Below are 17,154 nucleotides of genomic sequence, written 5' to 3'. Positions count from 1 at the left end.
GTCGCAATCTGTGTTGACAGGGGGGCAGCGGTCGACCCCGAGGCACCTTGCTTGTGGGGTGCCACAAGGGTCGGTCCTCTCGCCCCTTCTGTTCAACATTTATGTAAAGCCGCTGGGTGAGATCATCCGTGGCTTCGGGGTGGAGTTCCATCAGTACGCTGATGACACCCAGCTGTACATCTCCACCCCAGGCCACCCCAATGATGCCCTTAAAGTGATGTCCCAGTGCCTGGAGGCCGTGCGGGCCTGGATGGGGAGAAACAGGCTCCGACTCAACCCCTCCAAGACCGAGTGGCTGTGGCTTCCGGCGTCCCGATATAGCCAGCTGACGCCATCGCTGGCTATTGGAGGCGAATCACTCGCCCCCACGGAGAGGGCTCGTAACTTGGGCGTCCTCCTGGACGCACGGCTGTCGTTAGAAGATCATTTGGCGGCCGTGGCCAGGGGGGCTTTTTATCAGGTTCGCCTGATACGCCAGTTGCGCCCCTTTCTAGATCGGGACTCCCTACGCACAGTCACTCAGGCACTCGTCACTTCCCGCCTGGACTACTGCAATGCTCTCTACATGGGGCTCCCCCTGGGGTGCACCCGGAGGCTCCAGCTGGTCCAGAATGCGGCCGCGCGGGGGATTTTGGGGGCGACGAGGCGCTCCCATGTGACACCTCTCCTGCGCGAGCTGCACTGGCTCCCGGTGGTCTTCCGGGTGCGCTTCAAGGTGTTGGTGACCACCTTTAAAGCGCTCCATGGCTTAGGGCCGGGGTACTTACGAGACCGCCTTCTGCCACCAATAGCCTCCCACCGGCCAGTACGCTCCCACAGAGTGGGCCTCCTCAGGGTGCCGTCCGCCAGACAATGTCGGCTGGCGACCCCCAGGGGGAGAGCCTTCTCTGTGGCGGCGCCCGCCCTCTGGAACAACCTCCCCCCAGAGCTACGTACAATAACAGACCTCCGGATTTTTCGTCGGGCCCTGAAAACCCATTTATTCCAACTAGCTGGGCTGGCTTGAGTCAAATTTTAAATGGATTTTAAATTGGAATGTTTTAATCACGGCCAAAATTATTTAATTATTTTAAACAGTTTTTAGACTTTGTATGTTTGTATGTATGTCTTGTTTTTACTTTGGCTGTTCACCGCCCTGAGTCCTACATTGGAGAAGGGCGGTATAGAAATTTAAACAAATAAATAAATAAATAAATAAATAAATCTCAAATTTCTTCTAAATTTTAAAATGCCTCTTTTGTATGTCTAGGAAGAAGAAATTATTCCAATTATTCTTTGAGATTGGCGTTCTTATTTCCTTAATTCTAAAAGCCTGATTTTTTTTTTGTACGTTAAAGACAAATTCACATTCTCAGATAGATTTTGTTGCACATCCTTTTCTATAACAGCTTTATCTGGGAATAGACTGTTCCTAAGAAGAGACAACACAGCTGACATCAATGATTCAAGAACCGATGCAATTCCTCAAAAATGTCTCTGAATGCCATTACAAGTTATCGTGTTATGTCTCCAATATTAAAAATAATTTTTCTTTCCAACAAAAATATATTTCATCTTTATAATTAATTTTGAAGTCTGAATACTCCAAGTCCAATGTCCATATGTTTACAGAGCTATTAATCTGTTTAAAACTTTCTATAGCCAAAACCTTGTCTCACTTTTGCTGTTTATTTTGAATTCTTAGAACTTATAAACAAAGTTTCATTTTGTTATATTAAGGATGGAAGGTAGTCCCCTGGTGTTCTAGCTTTGCCGTTTTAAATGTGTACATCTTTAAAGTAGCCATATGCAATTTCCAAAAGTGATTAGCAAAGGAAGTAAGTAAGGAGTCCTTTGAAGGCTCCAATTGCAGCTGGAGAAGGTATAGCAAATTCCTTCAGCTATGTGGTCTCCCACCCTCCAGTGACTGCTGCCTTGAAGTCTCCTTGTGAGAAACAAGTATATGGAGTGCAACCTGAGAATCTCACATCCTTTCTTTGTCCAGAAGGATCAAAGGAGCTGATCTGCTTGTCAGTTCCCTGTTCTTAGCCACAATTTTCAGCTCCATCTTTCCAGAGATATCTTCAGCCCACCATTCATCACAAAGTCATTATTTATAAGTTTCAAGTTTATCAATGTATCCATAACAGGTAAAATCTTGTTTTGAAAATATTAATGTTCGTGGTATCGATTTTTGCACCTGTTACAATGCAGGGTTTATATGGAATATATGATGTAGGGCTTTTCTGCAATGTAGCATTACATATTTTGCTCTTCTGGGTGTGAACCGACTAGAAATGAAATCACTTTAAGGCATCCCTTTTCAAATGTTAATACTTTCCTCTGCTTTGACCATTAAGATGTATCTTGATAGGTAAATTCCTCTTCTATTTATCCCTTCCATTTCAGGGAAATGCAGCACCTAATGCTTTCTGTTCCTGAGTGGGTCTTTGAGAACATGCAATCCCCACTGTTAGACAACTTGGTTGAACTGCTGGATTTTCACTCCCTCTTTTACTTGATGTCTTTCTTTCTGGTACCATTAGGATAGGAAGGAAATGTTCATAATTGTACAATTTTTCTGTCTAAAAGGGGAAAGTAGTAGAAGGATTATCAATTTTGCCTGATTTTAAAGGTTTCTATTTCACTGTGGCATTGTGTCACAGCTGAATCTGTAAAAAGAAGGAATCCCCCTCCCCATTGCAATCTTTCACCATGGGAGCAGTGACCAGTAACCATAGGGAAGAGGGTTGTTCCTGCCACAGAGCACAGAAGCGAATTGGCACAAAAGTATTTGCCACAATGAAATCAAAGGTAGGTGAATCAGCATGGTGTGTACCACCAAAAGTATCAAATGCCACTTTTTATGTATAGCAGGAAAAGACAGAAGGAAGTGGCTTTCCCAGTGGGTTGGGAATAGGTACAACTGGACAACAAAATTTGTCTTATTGCTAAAATATTAGCTCTTCAACATTGGAAAACAAATATATGACTCAAATGATTCATTGGGTCAACGATATGATGCTACTTTCATTCTATCAATGAGATTTCTATAGTATGCTCTGTCCCATAATTGGGTAGACCAGGTTGCCCTGCTAGACCGGTCTCACTGGGAAAAACACTTAATCTCTCCCCTGGTATAGCCAACAAAGTGAGGAGAGCCCATGGCTTAGAGGTTAATATAGCTATATAATATGCAAGTAGCCTGAGTTTGAATCCCAGAAGGATATGGCTAGCTGATGAGAGCTAAATAGCTTGAAATAGATCTAATCTCCCTTTATTTCTGTTATGTCTAGCAGGGTTTAGTTATAGTTGTAGTGTTGTTATTGGATGAAACCGATGACGTCATGCGTCACGGGAGATTCTTTGTTAGCCATTGGCTGGAGCGGTTGAGCTGTTCATATATAAGAGCTGTCAACTGCCATTTCTAGCTGAGCCGTTACAGTTACAGTTACATGGTGAAGCAATAAAGAGTTACAGTTACAATCGTGAGTTGCCTCAGTATATATTGCAACAATTTAACAATTTCTTTGTTGGTAAAACATAAATTCAGCACAAAAATAATTTGTCATGAAAGCGACTGCCTGCGAAGGCTCCTGGATTGGGGCTGAAAGGCGAAAGTGGAAGCATCCCATAATTGGGTAGACCAGGTTGCCCTGATAGACTGGTTTCACCAGGAAAGAAAAAACTTTCTAGAGATTTATAGAGACTTCTATAGACAAAGATTATGCATGGACAATTACAGTGAAAGATGTTTTTCTTGAATGAAACTATTATGTGAAATATCTCACATATTTGCATCCATATGTGCATGAGAAGGGTGTATATGTAGAATTTATCTTCTTGTAATTGCATTTTTTTTTCAGCACTTGTTATTTTTTCAGCACTTGTTATTTTTTCAGCACTCCTCATTTTACTCCCTTAAATAAAACAATGAGCATGTATTTGTGTGTATATTCATTATAGAAATAACACTTAAGACTTGTATACATGTCGCCATAGTGCTTTACCACACTTTCTGAGTGGTTTCCAGAGTCAGCATATTGCTCCCAACAATCTGGGCCCTCATTTTACTGGCTTCAGAAGGATGAAATACTGAGGCAACCTTGAGCCAGTCAGGATCAAACTCATAGCAGTGGGTAGAGTCAGCCTACAATACTGCACTCCAACCACTGTGCCACCTTGGCTCATACCTCTCCAAAACTTTCTATGTTTGCATTGTTGTATAAGGGACCAGCTTTTTATCAGGTTTTTTTTTTGAAGTCCTCATCAAGTCTATCCAGCCATAAAATTCTGTTCTTCTCCTTCTTCTGTCCCACTGACTCTTCCTTCCTATATTTAGTTGTGATTCAGTCCTCATTCGGTCTCTGTCTATAACCAAACCACCTTAATGTACTTCATAATAGAAGTAATAGTACTTGTGTGCAACTGCAAGAAATGAAATAGTCTCAGATTTATTTTCTTTTTATGTGTCTTCATAATTATGGTGAAAGAACAACATAAACCCTAACAAGAACGTTAGAAAAATGTAAAAACAAAGAATAAGTACCATAAGCATTTTCCATCCAACTTGGCAGAATTCCCTTCATTCTTAGAAAAATGAGGAATATTTAAGCATGTATAATAATTTTCCCTACACAGCATTATTAAAGCTAGGCTTAATCTGTTAATAGTTTCTATCATTCCATTCCGAACTGTTTTGAGGCAAGATTTTAAGGTTAATGTCAGACTATCGATGTGTTGCATACTATTCAGGGTCCTTAACTAAGCCATAATCCACAATCACTCCCATTTAGGGACTGATGTCTGCTAGACAGTATGTCTTTCCATCTGGGTTCTTTTCCGTAATAGCAGCTGCCTATAACTAACAAGTGCATCATGAACTCTTTCACATGGAGTGATTCAAAAACAAAACAAGTGCCAAAACAGAAAGTGCAAGAAATCTGGGCCAGATACTCCATTGGGAATAAAGCTCAGTAGCTGCGTTCCAGAAGATTTTTCAGAGGCTAAATCAACTTTAGTTTTAGATGCTCCCCCTATTGGATTTTGAGAAACACTGAAACTTTCTGCTACATTTCATTTATTCCCAAACCACAGAATCACTAGAAGACCTTTAAAAGAATTTAGTTCTAATTACCCTAAGTTATACCAAAACGAAGCTAAAGAAGCAGCCCTTAGCCCATCTTTCCTAAGAAGCTGTGACTGAAGGAATAGAATAGTTGCCAGGCAACCCAGCAACACCTGTCTTTCCGGAGTAAAAGATGCAGTTACCAGGGCAACAACATCCTGTCTTTCCGAATACCGTCCTGTAATGTGGAAACTGCAGTTTCCATAGTGATCTTTTTGACCTAATTAATTCTTACTTGTGTGATCTAATTGTATTTTAATATTGACTTTTGTTGGCTTTTTGTTTGCAAAAGCTTTTTCCTTCAAGCCACCTCTTGTCCATCTCAAAATGCAGCTTCCCCACTCACAGACTCAGGGCGTAAGAGAGCTGCAGAAGCGGCAAGCAAAGCAGGTGTTTGGGAAGTAGTTACCCGGGCAACAGAACCAGGGCGTTCCGGAGGTGGTTGCTATGGAGAACTGGATGCTGACGAAGGCTTGGGAGACTGAGAAGACAAATTGCCCTCATCATTATCTCCAGGCTTGTCAATCATACATATTCACTTATTTACCTCCGAGAGGCAAACAGCACTAGGAGCAAAGAGCAAAAGGAGAGCGTGTGTGCTCAAGGCAGCAACGGTGCTAGTGTTAAACTTCACGCCAGGAGAGACAGTCACCATCCAGGATGGCAACCATCACCTGCAACCGGTTTACAGAAGAATATCAGCTCTTCGAAGAGCTGGGGAAGTAAGTTTGAGAAAGATCTGGGGGAAAAAACAACAGCAACTGTGTTTAATCTAATAGGAAATGTTGGGTTGTGCAGAAATGGGGGTGGTTAGAAGCCTTGATCAGAATAAGTGCAGCTTGTATCTCAAGGCAAAAAGACAAGGCAATGTGGTGAACAACAACCACAAACTCATAGAAAAGCAGGGAAATGCAGGCACTAAAGAGAGCAGAAAGAGTGCACTAGGAGAGGAAAAAAAAATCAGGGAATTGGCAAACATTACCAGCCTGCTGTTAAAATTAAGGCAGTAGAAATAAGCATGGGAAGGTTACAACTGCTTGCTGACACTGTTCTCTCATTGGAATGCTTGTTGGTTCAGCCGGTAGTTCTGAGCTATCCCAGCCAGAGAGGACAAGGGATCTATGCTCCTGTATAACAATTCTGTCATGTTGTGAATTCGGGAGAAGTTTATGCTTCATTAGCCTAGCAAGAGCAACTTCCCAAGGATGGCACTCTCTTCCCTGGGAACGGTCAACCCCCGTCTCATTGCTTTTTTTGTTTTTTTTTTAAAAAAACTTACTTCTTGTGAGATAATGATACAGCCACCTTGAAATCTCTGGATAAAAGCACCCAAGTCAGTGCAAGAGAGCGTGCTATTTGGGTGCTGCAACATTGCAACAAACAGATGGGTCTATGTTTAATTTTGTATATTTCTAGCCATGTTTTTGCATGCACAATTACACAAGCTTCTGTTGTACTGTTAGTTTGCACATGTGTTTGTCCAAGCCTATATCTGTGTGCATAAGAATATGTGTGAGTTTGCATTACAATATTATTTACTCTCAGTGAAGCAAGTACAAAGTCACTTTATTTGATTAAATTTCTTGGAAGCTGATCAAGAGCTATGTACAGCTTTAGGAAGACAGTGTTTGGGATTATATGTATTTCATTCTTTATAATGCATCTTTATAAGGCTAGAGAACATAATCCTTTATGTTCTATTTTCAATACTGGCAGGATTTCTGACTCTGTAAATGATGCCTGAATATTTGTGTACTTTCCTCCCCCTTTTTTTGGAATCATGTATGTATTTTCTGATGTATTTGCTATTTTCACTGTGCGTCTGTAAATGTATTCCTTTGTTTCAACTTTTCAGTTGTATGTTTGCATTTGTTTTGTATTTGCAAAATATTATGGAAATATGCATTTCGATTTGAATACGTGGCTGCTCTGTTTCTCTAAGAACACACATTGCTACTTTGCATCCATACATGCATTTGGGTGGAAGTACTTAAGTATATGCAATTTATACAATGAACCAAACTGGAAAAAAATATGTAGGACAAAAATTCATCATAAAGAGATGAGGACATTTAATTCCTTTATTAGCATATGTCAATGTAAATAAAGGGCCAAGATAAAGTGTGCCAAATTCCATACAAGTCAACTTCATAAAAGTTGATAAAATCGAATGGTTTAGATGTTACTGGTTTACATTTTTCACCAACCTTATTCACATACATAGTCACATACATTTTGGTGATTAAATCATGCATGGGTGATTGGTAGATGAGTCAGTGAGCAGGTCTCTGCAATAAATGGAGACATACATTTCATTCAAATCCTTAACAAGCATTCTTAAGCATTTTTTTCCTTTAATATGCACCTGGAAAAAAGTCAAGCTCAGTTTGTCAGGTGATTTCTATAATGTGGACTAACTCTCCTATAGGATATCTCTTGCAAGGGTGGTTTGGGCAGGAATTCGGCGGAATGTACACAAGAGTATGTGCAAGAGAGCAATGTTTCAATGGCGCATGGCTCAGAAAGAAAAAAAGTGGGCAGCATTTTGAGTTCTGCAGTAGTGATTCAAAAAGTCGTTGGTTTTTGGTGGCCCCCAAAGTGTTATTACCATTTGTGTTTTGTTTTCTCTCGCTTTCTGCTTGGATCCTCATTCACTCTCCATTAGTTCACTCAGGAATATATATGGACAACAGGGTGTGGTAGCTTCCATTTTTCTCTTCCTTTATCTTAGCACAGGTGGGAGATGGAGAAGCAAAAGAAGAATGTTATTGCCATGGAAGAGCCCAGGGACAGTTGAATGTTTTCATGGCAATGAAATGGTGCTGTTTATTATGTGTGTGGGGTGGGTGGGTGGGTGGGTGGGGCCAGGTGGGAGATATAAGTTGCATGAGGAAGACTCTTATCTTTGCAGATCTGCACCTAACTACTGTGCATCTATTGCTCTAAATATCCCATAGTCATTTGGTCTTGTTAATGTCATCTAGCTATTGGTACACATATTATTCAATCTTATTGCAAATGCCCAAATCCTTAGCAAGGAGGGTCAAACCAATAGAATTTTGTGGAGGAGATCAACTTAACTTGAGGCAAGCTTATGGAATTGTCCTGCGATAACATATGTAGGGCATTGCTAGAGATGGTCTTCTGTAAAATGCAAAGAATTATGTATTTACACCATGAATGTATATCCATATGCATCTGTATTGGCTATTTATGTCCTACCTAGTCCTTAAACTGAGAACCCACTCTTGTGAAATGTGTAACGAGAATATTTAAGGAACTAAGGGATTAGGATTTAATTTTAGATAAACTATCATTGGCATTATCTACAAGTATTTATTTTTTGGGGAAATACCCAATGTCATGACCTCCTCATATTATTTCAAATATGTAACAAAACATATTATTTGGAGAAAAATAATGTTTTGATTTTACATCACATGAGCTTCTAAATCCCGCTAGACTTAAGATGGAAACCTAGTCCTATAGTCAAGTGGATAGACTTGGCTCTGTTATTCTCTCCTAGCATTCTTTTTGCTTGGATGTTTCAAAGATTGATATATTCCTCTCTGATGTCAGTGGGGATGGGGGAAGGGAGAAAATGATGTAATGTATGCAATGGCTGATGCTGTGCCTCTTACATACTTGGAGTATGTCACCACAAGCATATAATGTGGAACATGCGTCATGATGTCAGAATGCTTGTGCTGTCATTTTGATGAAACTTAGCTACTGTGGATGCCTATGACATAATTGGGTGTAGGAAAACTTTTCCCTACCAGTTGTCCTTTATATTGTTGGACCACAATTCCCATAATTAACAAACAGCATGGTTAATATACAATACCTGCAAAACATCAGGTTGGAGAAAATTGCCCTATAGTCATATGCTATTATTTGCCGGGTGGTCAAAGAAGCTGGCAATGCAGCTCTTTATGTTATATAAGACAAATACACTTGAGGTTGAGAAAGCAAAATAATGTTCTAAATTTATATTTGGCATGCTAGAAAAAAAGGGGAAAAACAGATTGAGTTAATATTTTCCCAGGTTCTTCTGCTGTACGAAGTATTTATCATGGAAAATATTTTTGTTCAGTAATTATATTTCTAAATTGGCTGTGTATTGAAGGATTGATCAAAATTAAAAAAAATAAACATTTCTATTTATCAACAATTCAAGATATGGGTTAATTAAAAAGGTTTTCCAATTGATTTTTTTAATATGACCAAAGGAGGAAAAGGCTTTCTAAAGTGAACTTGAGAAAAGGTAAAAATCTCTTTCTTTTAAAATGTCTTGTGTTGGAATCTTAATAACTGGAGAAATTTCCACTACATTCACGTTATATAAAATGGTCTTGCATCGGTTCTCAATGTTTTATGTACCATGTTTTCCCCAAAATAAGACCCTGTCTTATATTTTTTTTGAACTGTGAAATAAGTGCTTGGCCTTATTTTAGGAGAGGTCTTATTATTTGGGGGCATGTGGAGCAAGATGCTGTCTTACCTGATTTCCAGCTCTGTGTTTAAATATTTTTGGGGAGGGCTTATTTTCGGGGGGAGGCTTATTTTAGCGCATGTGCTCAAAAGCCCGATTGGGCTTATTATCAGGGGATGTCTTATTTTCAGGGAAACAGGATAACAAAAGTAAAGGTAGGGTTCTGTTAGAATTGATATAATGCTATTATTTACATGACTGTGTCAAGTGTCTTTCAAGACAGCATCAAATTAATCTTTAAGAATGCTCTTTCAATGCAATCACTCTTGCAATAAAATTACCTATACTGAGTAAGTAATACAGTTTCAGATAGAGAGGGTTCACAGAAAGATTAGGGAAAAAATCAAGAGATGCACTGAGTAAATATGATGCCTTGTTTTAGAAGCCAGAAAGATGATCACATCAAATGATTATTGATTAGCATGTAGCACTAAACTAGCCCCGTAGACTCATGCTAGAAATCTCTCTTGCTAAATGAATTATTTACACTTTTAAAATCTTGCTTTTCTCTGATAAAGAGTCCCAGAGCAATGAGGAAAATATCCTCAGGTCAACAGGCTGTACTCAATGACTCATTGGATCCTTTCCACTGTAAATTTACAGCTTATTATAATATTGAAATATGATTGCATTCATTTGTTCAACGATCTAGACTCATACAAAATGAGTTCCCAATGGTGCTAAAGCAGTTCACACAAACTCAGGATAATTAGAGAATTCTGAATAACCTATCATTAGTTGCCAGCTGTTGCCACTAGCTAAGCTAATGTTCCTGACAGCAGTCTTTTTTTCATCCAGGAAATCAATAATAAATTTACTGTAAGAACATAAGGATCTTGCTAGATTGGGCAAAACCAGTCCAGGATCTTGATTTCCATGGTGACCAACTAGGTTCTCATAAAAAGCCATACAACAGCAGAAAACGGTAGTAATTCTTTTCCTGCTTTTTTAGAAATGAACTTATCCCTGCCAATTCTTCATTCATACTTCTGTGAGAATGCTCATATGTTCTTGTCACAAGGCAAAAGCAGGAATGAGGAGCCCAAATGTGTGGTGTGCATAGTACAAATTTATATATATTTCAAATAAGGGGGAAAAGTTATTACTGAACAAAAATAGTTCAAATGATAATAAAGTCCCAAATTGATTTAGATTTTATTCTGCCAATTCCATAAGACCAATGGCAGCATACAATAAAATTAAAACAAAATAGAACATATTTAATAAAATATGTGCAAGAATACTAAAACAACAGCAACACCCTAACACTCACATCTCCATGGTAAGATCATGCAGCAACCACATAATATCAAAACCTAAATTATAATCAACCTCACTACTATTCCCATAACTCGTGCTAGCTTATCCCCACACACATAAACACACAATAAGAAACTTACATCAGGAAGATGATATCAACAACCAAAAGCTTCCAACTCAATTCAGTTTTTAATTGGAAGCAAGGGACTGTTCTACAATGTTGGAGCCATTATAGAAAAATACACCTCTCAGGGCTTTGAACATATACACACACATACCCAGCCAATCTTATGAAAATGCTAGATCCTCAAGAGGTTTTTCAGACTATCAGTTTTAATGGGAAAATGCAGTCCTGAGGATGCTGTAGGAGAAATGAGCAGGTGGAGCCCAAGGACAGGGTTAAGGACATCATCAGTTTAGAGTCCTTCTGTTCTCACAATAGATCTAAATCCAGCCACTCGTGAATCCTGCTAACCCTTATCTGGTGCCAAAACCATTAGTATATCAGAGTAATGTCAGAAGTTGAGTTCAAGATACTAAAAGTTTATTACATGCTACCTATACACAAGAATCTGATCTACTAATGGGCAAACCAAATTGGCACTAGATAAGAGTCAATGGAATTCATGGTGAGCTAGACTTAGGTCTCTTGTGAGAATGTAAGGACTCTCAACTGATGATGTGTTTAACTTGCCCTTGGACTCCACCTGCTCATTTTCTATGGATCAGGGGTGAAATTCAGCAGACAGGTTCTGGAGAACCGGTGGCAGAACCAGTGGCAGAAATGTTGAGCAGTTCGGAGAACTGGTAGCGGAAATTTTGAGTAGTTCAGAGAACTGGCAAATACCACCTCTGGCTGGCCCCAGAGTGGGGTGGGAATGGAGATTTTGCAATATCCTTCCCCCAGGAGTGGGGAGGGAATGGAGATTTTGCAGTATACATCCCCTGGAGTGGGGTGGGAATGGAGATTTTGCAGTATCCTTCCCCTGCCACGCCCACCAAGCCACACCCACCAAGCCACACCACGCCCACCAAGCCATGCCCACAGAACCGGTAGTAAAAAAAATTGGATTTCACCACCGCTATGGATACTTTGGCACAAAACACAAATGGCTTTATAGGCCAAACTCAGCATCTCAAACTGCACTCGAAAGCCTATTGGCAGCACCTAAGCATTTTATTTTGTACAAATTGCAGCTTTCCAGTGGCCCTTAAAGGCAGCCCTACACAACACACATCACACTAATTTAAATGTGTGATAACGTGGGCATGAATTATTATTGTAGAATCTCCAAGTTCTGGGCAAGGTTTGAAATGCTTTTTAAATGGTTAAGATACCAGGTTAGAAAGCAGAAGACCTTGAGTTTAAATCCCACTTTAGCCATGAAAGTCAACTGGGTCAGTCACTCTCTGTCAGCCCAACTCACCTCATATGATTGTGGTTGTGGGGAAAATAGGAGGAAAATGTGTTGGATATATTCGCCACTTTGGGTTATTTGTAAAAATAAGAAAAGCAAGATACAAATGAATAAATAAACAAATAAATGTTTACACATACACACATATACACTAAAATGGGGAAGAATATTCATTATTCTAGGAACACTAGTGCCTTGACATTATTTTTCTCATTGTGGACATAATCCATCCCCTTTTCATTTTGATAGCCTTTCACTTTTTCTAGCCCAACAATATATTTTCCTTGGTGGGTTAACCACATCTCTGCATGATATTACACATGTAGTAGTTTTACATAAAGGTGCACACTTGGCTTAATTATTTCTGGTGTGTAATTTGTATTTTTACACAGTTTTACACACTGCCCATCACAATCCCAAGATCTATCAGTTCAGACTCCATTTGTACATGTTTGAAGTTAATATATTTTGTCTCAATATATATTACACTGTTACCTTTATCTTCTTAAATTTTATGGCCGATTTATCCAATCTAAAGATATACCTTGGGATTTCATCACAGCTGTTTAATAATTTAGGTCATTGGGAAATTTGATTACTTTCCATCCTTCTCTTTAGTTAATTGTGAACCGCTTTAAAATCCCCGTCCAAATATCAAGCTGAATGCTTTCTTTGCTAGATGCTAATAATTTTCCTGAGTCTTCAGGATAGTCACCGTGGAGTACTGCCCAATCCTAGAAAGTGCCTTTGGGTCAGATCCCAACAGACTCAAATGGCAAAATAATAGTGTGGAGTTTTTCCTTTAGTAGAAAGCAACACATCAAAACAGCTGCTGAAGCACTTTGGCATATTGTGCTTCCAGACCCACATTCAGAAGCTTGTTAAACCTGCCCTAAAAGTAGGCAATAGGGGTTTGAATACAGTGTTGTTTATCTGTCTGTAGCCTCCTGTTTAATACTGTTGAATGTGTAGCATTCAAAAAAACTATTTCAGCCAAAATTCTCTTAGGTTACTCTAGATGACCAGAGAGTTCTGCTTATTGTTTACTTATATGCCATTGCAGAAAAATAGATTTTTAGGTCTGTTAGCACATGCTGTGAGCCTCTTCTGATTGCCTAGCAGCAATCCTAAACAGTTCTATGTAGCCAAATTCCCCTTACTGTTTCTATTCTTGAGTAGGATGATTCTCTTTTTCTCTGTAAATAATTGAGCTGAGCATACTTCAAAATGATTGGGATACACTAACAATGTGTTATGCAATACTTCTTTTTTCAGCCATAAAAATGGGAGTGGTGTGTGTGTGTGTGTGTGTGTGCGTGCTGCTTTAAGGAGTTGACTCATGAAACTGAATACAACTCATAAACTGAAGCAATTAGAAGTAGCTTCATCAATTAGCAGAGAGGTACATTTCTTGCATTCACGTAAGAGCCGAAGTACTTTTTTCCAAATCATTTTCAAGGTAGGTGTGGGCCTAGAAAATTGGAATTTAGAAATGTACTGTCCCAGAAGTCTAGTCCAACCTAGTGAATTCTGAATACCAATAACTGTGCTGAGATTCAGATGCAAACATTTCATCTTAGCTTCTGCCTCAGAGTTGTCCTTTCCTGCATAGGAGAAAGAATGGACAGTTATCTCTCAAGAACACTTCAATACACAGCAGTATAACAAATTTAATAAATAAAATTAGAGAGAGGGCAACAAAACCTGAGAGGCTGGTTAATGATTCCAAATCAAGGCTTGTTGATTCCCTTTCCTCTGCATCCTCTCCTTGTACCTTTTCTTCACAGGGTAACTCAGGGGCATTGCCTACATTAAGCAACAACTGATTCTCACAATCGTTCTTGAACATGGTCTTAGTTTTCTCCCATGTCTATGTGTTAGTACTGGTACAACCCATTTGGCAGGCATGTTGGTATGCCTTCCTACCCACCTTTACTCTTCTGCTGTGAGATCAGTTGGGTTGGGTTTTTTTTTAATGCTATATCACAAGTTGTGATAGAACTGTGGTGGCACAGTGGTTAGAGTGCAGTACTGCAGGCTACTTCTGCTTCCTGCCGGCTGCCTGCAATTTGAAAGTTCGAATCTCACCAGGCTCAAGTATGACTCAGCCTTCTATCCTTCTGAGGTCAGTAAAACGAGGATCCAGATTGTTGGGGACGATGTGCTGACTCTGTAAACCGCTTAGAGAGGGCTGTAAAGCACTGTGAAGCGGTATGTAAGTCTAAGTGCTATAGCTAAGTGCTACTGTTATCTAGAATTGGAGGGCACCATGGGTAAATGGGGTGCCAGAAGGGATGGAGAAACAGGAGGAGGCCAGGATTTCTGTGTGTAATAACCAATTTCTGAAAACTGGATAGATAATAGCCTTCCCAAGACTACTAGCTTTGTTCAGAAAGTTTTCGTGGAGATCTTTATCAAAAGCTTTGTAAAAGTTCAATCAATCTTTACTGGCTCAGTAAGCCACTTGCTTACTGAGACTCACAAAGAAAGCTCAAAGGGGAATGAGACAGGACTTCCCTTTACAATATTTACCATTGCTCATGTTTGTCACAGGAATTAAAGTAAATGAACAGAGACAAGCTCCTTTAATTTGGTTTCATGTTTCGCTATGCTTAAAAAAGAGAGAAAGAAAACCAAGGATCTTGGTTCTTTCTACTTGAAACATGATCACAGGGACAAAGTTGCTTTTGTATTTGCAATTTGAATTACATTTTGTTTCCTGGCCGTGTTCTTCGTTTGAACTTACTTCATGCAGAAAATTGTGTCATTTTAAAACACACAATGGATTACTATTGGATTTCAGTAATTTGTAAAAAAAAAAGGTAAAAAGTCTATTTTAAACTCCATGTAAGTTTTTTAAAAAATATTAAATATCAATTGCCCCCCCCAAAAGGAAAAAAAATACATGATCATTGTTTTCAAGCAAGGGACACTTTAATTATGCACAACATGATGTATTTGCTCATTATTATATACAAAGAACTTTGTATATAATAATAATAATAATAATAATAATAATAATAATAATAATAATAATACTCTAGTTTATAATAATAAAACTCTGGTTAAAAGACAACATTTCCATTCCTGGTATGGCCAGGAATGTATGTGATTTTGTATGTGATTGCTTGTATGCATTTGTTTTATTATGTTAGTGATAGCACACACCCCCTCTGATTTCGAACCTGCTACCTCACTGTGATTTGATAGCATAAAATTACTAAACGTGAGAGTTGGATGTATTTCTCTGCACAGTGCAGACTGGTAGAATTAAGCATCAGAGAAAAAGTGACAACACATTACTCAGTGCAATGCCTCCTGGCACAAGAGTGGGTGTATCTAAATGGTTATCCCACTCCTCTCTCTCCCCCCCCAGCATGAGAAGGCAACCTTCCCAGAATTCACTGTTTCCCCATTCCTCAGATTTGACAATATGGCCAAAATCTCAGCAGACTCTTTTCATTGGCAAAATGAGAAAACTGACTTCTTCTGGACGAACTTCTGTTAAGGCAGTGGAATCAAAGAATGGAGAGGAGCTGATATTTAAAAAAAAAAAAAAACAGATGGTTTTTTATAATGTACTCAGTCACTCAGCCCCTACTGAGAAATAGGAAAAGGATAAAGGAAGCAAGTAAAGAATATAGACAGGAACGAAGAGAGAAAACCAATGTGCATAAAGAAACTGGAGAGGATCCAAGCAGGGGGAAGAGGGGAGGAAGAGAGAGAGAGAAAGAGAAAGAAAAAGAATAGAATAACTCTTGCTGAGTTCTTGGAATCCACCCCCACTGGCAGGTGAAAGAAAAGGCTAAGTGAAATTATCATGAGGCACCATATAATCAGGCACCTCATTCCAGAGATGTTGGGGGGGGGGAGAAAGAGAGATTTGCTTAAAAATAAGAAGAAAAAGAATATTCCCAACCCACACTCTTCTTGCTAGCAAAGAGACAAACTCTTAAAATGGTTTCATGGAGGAGGAATGCAAGGGAGGCAGGCAGGCAGGCAGCCTCCGAGCCAACAAGTGAAGTGTGAACAGGGGAGTAGAAAATGGTCTTTGCTTCCAAGATGCTGTGCTATTGCAGGGATCTGCCAGCTCTCAGAGTCTGAAAGCAAAAGGAAGCCCCTGTCTTCCCATCACAAGGCAGAAATAATTGATAAGACAGAACAGCAGATTTTATTGATAAAAGTACCAGACTAAGAAAAATAAAACAGAACAAACCATTGTGAAAAATCACCTATTGATAGCCCTCCCAAATGTTCAGAAGGCAGCTCCAGTTCCCCAAGGAAATTGTGATCTTTGGGCCTTTTCCTCCTGTCCTTGGGTTTGCAGAAAATGATGCCAGCATCTCTCTCTCCTGCCTCTGTTTTAAATTATTGCAGTAAAGTTCCTCACTGACAATGCCTTGCAGATTTTGAGCACCTTGATGAAATTCTTCAAGGGTTAGAAAAAAAGGAAGACAACTCTGTTCAACACAAGTACCGCTAAGGATCCTTTGAGCCTATTTTTATTCCCTCTATTTTTCTGCAGAATAGGACAAGTCTTAGCAGACCATGGCTGATCTCAAAAAAGCTAAAGAGGGTTAACCTGGCTAGGGTTTGGATGGATGGCCACCAGGAAATTTGGTGTAGAGTAACTTGGTAGTTGAAAAAAAACAGTAACCTGGAAACAAGGCAATAGCAAATCCCATCCATCTCTTTGTTGGGAAAATCACATGAGTGTGACCAAAAGCCAAGCTTGGCACAAAAGTTGACCTCATCCGTCTATCCATACTAAAGGAATGCATAATAAATAAGAAAACCGCCTGGCTGAAATTCACGCAGAGCATTACCATTCTGGCATCAATGAAGCAGAATTGGTTGTGTTCATACAATATAAG

General features: G+C 39.4%; 1 protein-coding gene across 8 annotated transcripts in view; it reads left to right on the top strand.

Annotated features, from left to right (window-relative positions):
* The first annotated feature begins 5,532 nt into the window (after window positions 1-5,532).
* CAMK2A (calcium/calmodulin dependent protein kinase II alpha) overlaps window positions 5,533-17,154 on the top strand; it is a 148,621-nt gene continuing 136,999 nt past the window's right edge. For all 8 annotated transcript variants that reach the window (XM_087887502.1, XM_087887499.1, XM_034402450.3 and 5 more), the window contains exon 1: window positions 5,533-5,829. In XM_087887502.1, coding sequence (XP_087743628.1) covers window positions 5,768-5,829 — 62 coding nt within the window. In that variant the 5' untranslated portion in view covers window positions 5,533-5,767. The remainder of the gene's footprint in view (window positions 5,830-17,154) is intronic.

This window comes from Pantherophis guttatus, chromosome 2, assembly GCF_059756535.1.
Source record: "Pantherophis guttatus breed Tessera chromosome 2, ASM5975653v1, whole genome shotgun sequence".
In the NCBI taxonomy this organism is placed as follows: Eukaryota; Metazoa; Chordata; class Lepidosauria; order Squamata; family Colubridae; genus Pantherophis; species Pantherophis guttatus.
Note: the sequence above shows the minus strand (reverse complement) of the source record. Positions and strands in the feature narration are given on the sequence as shown.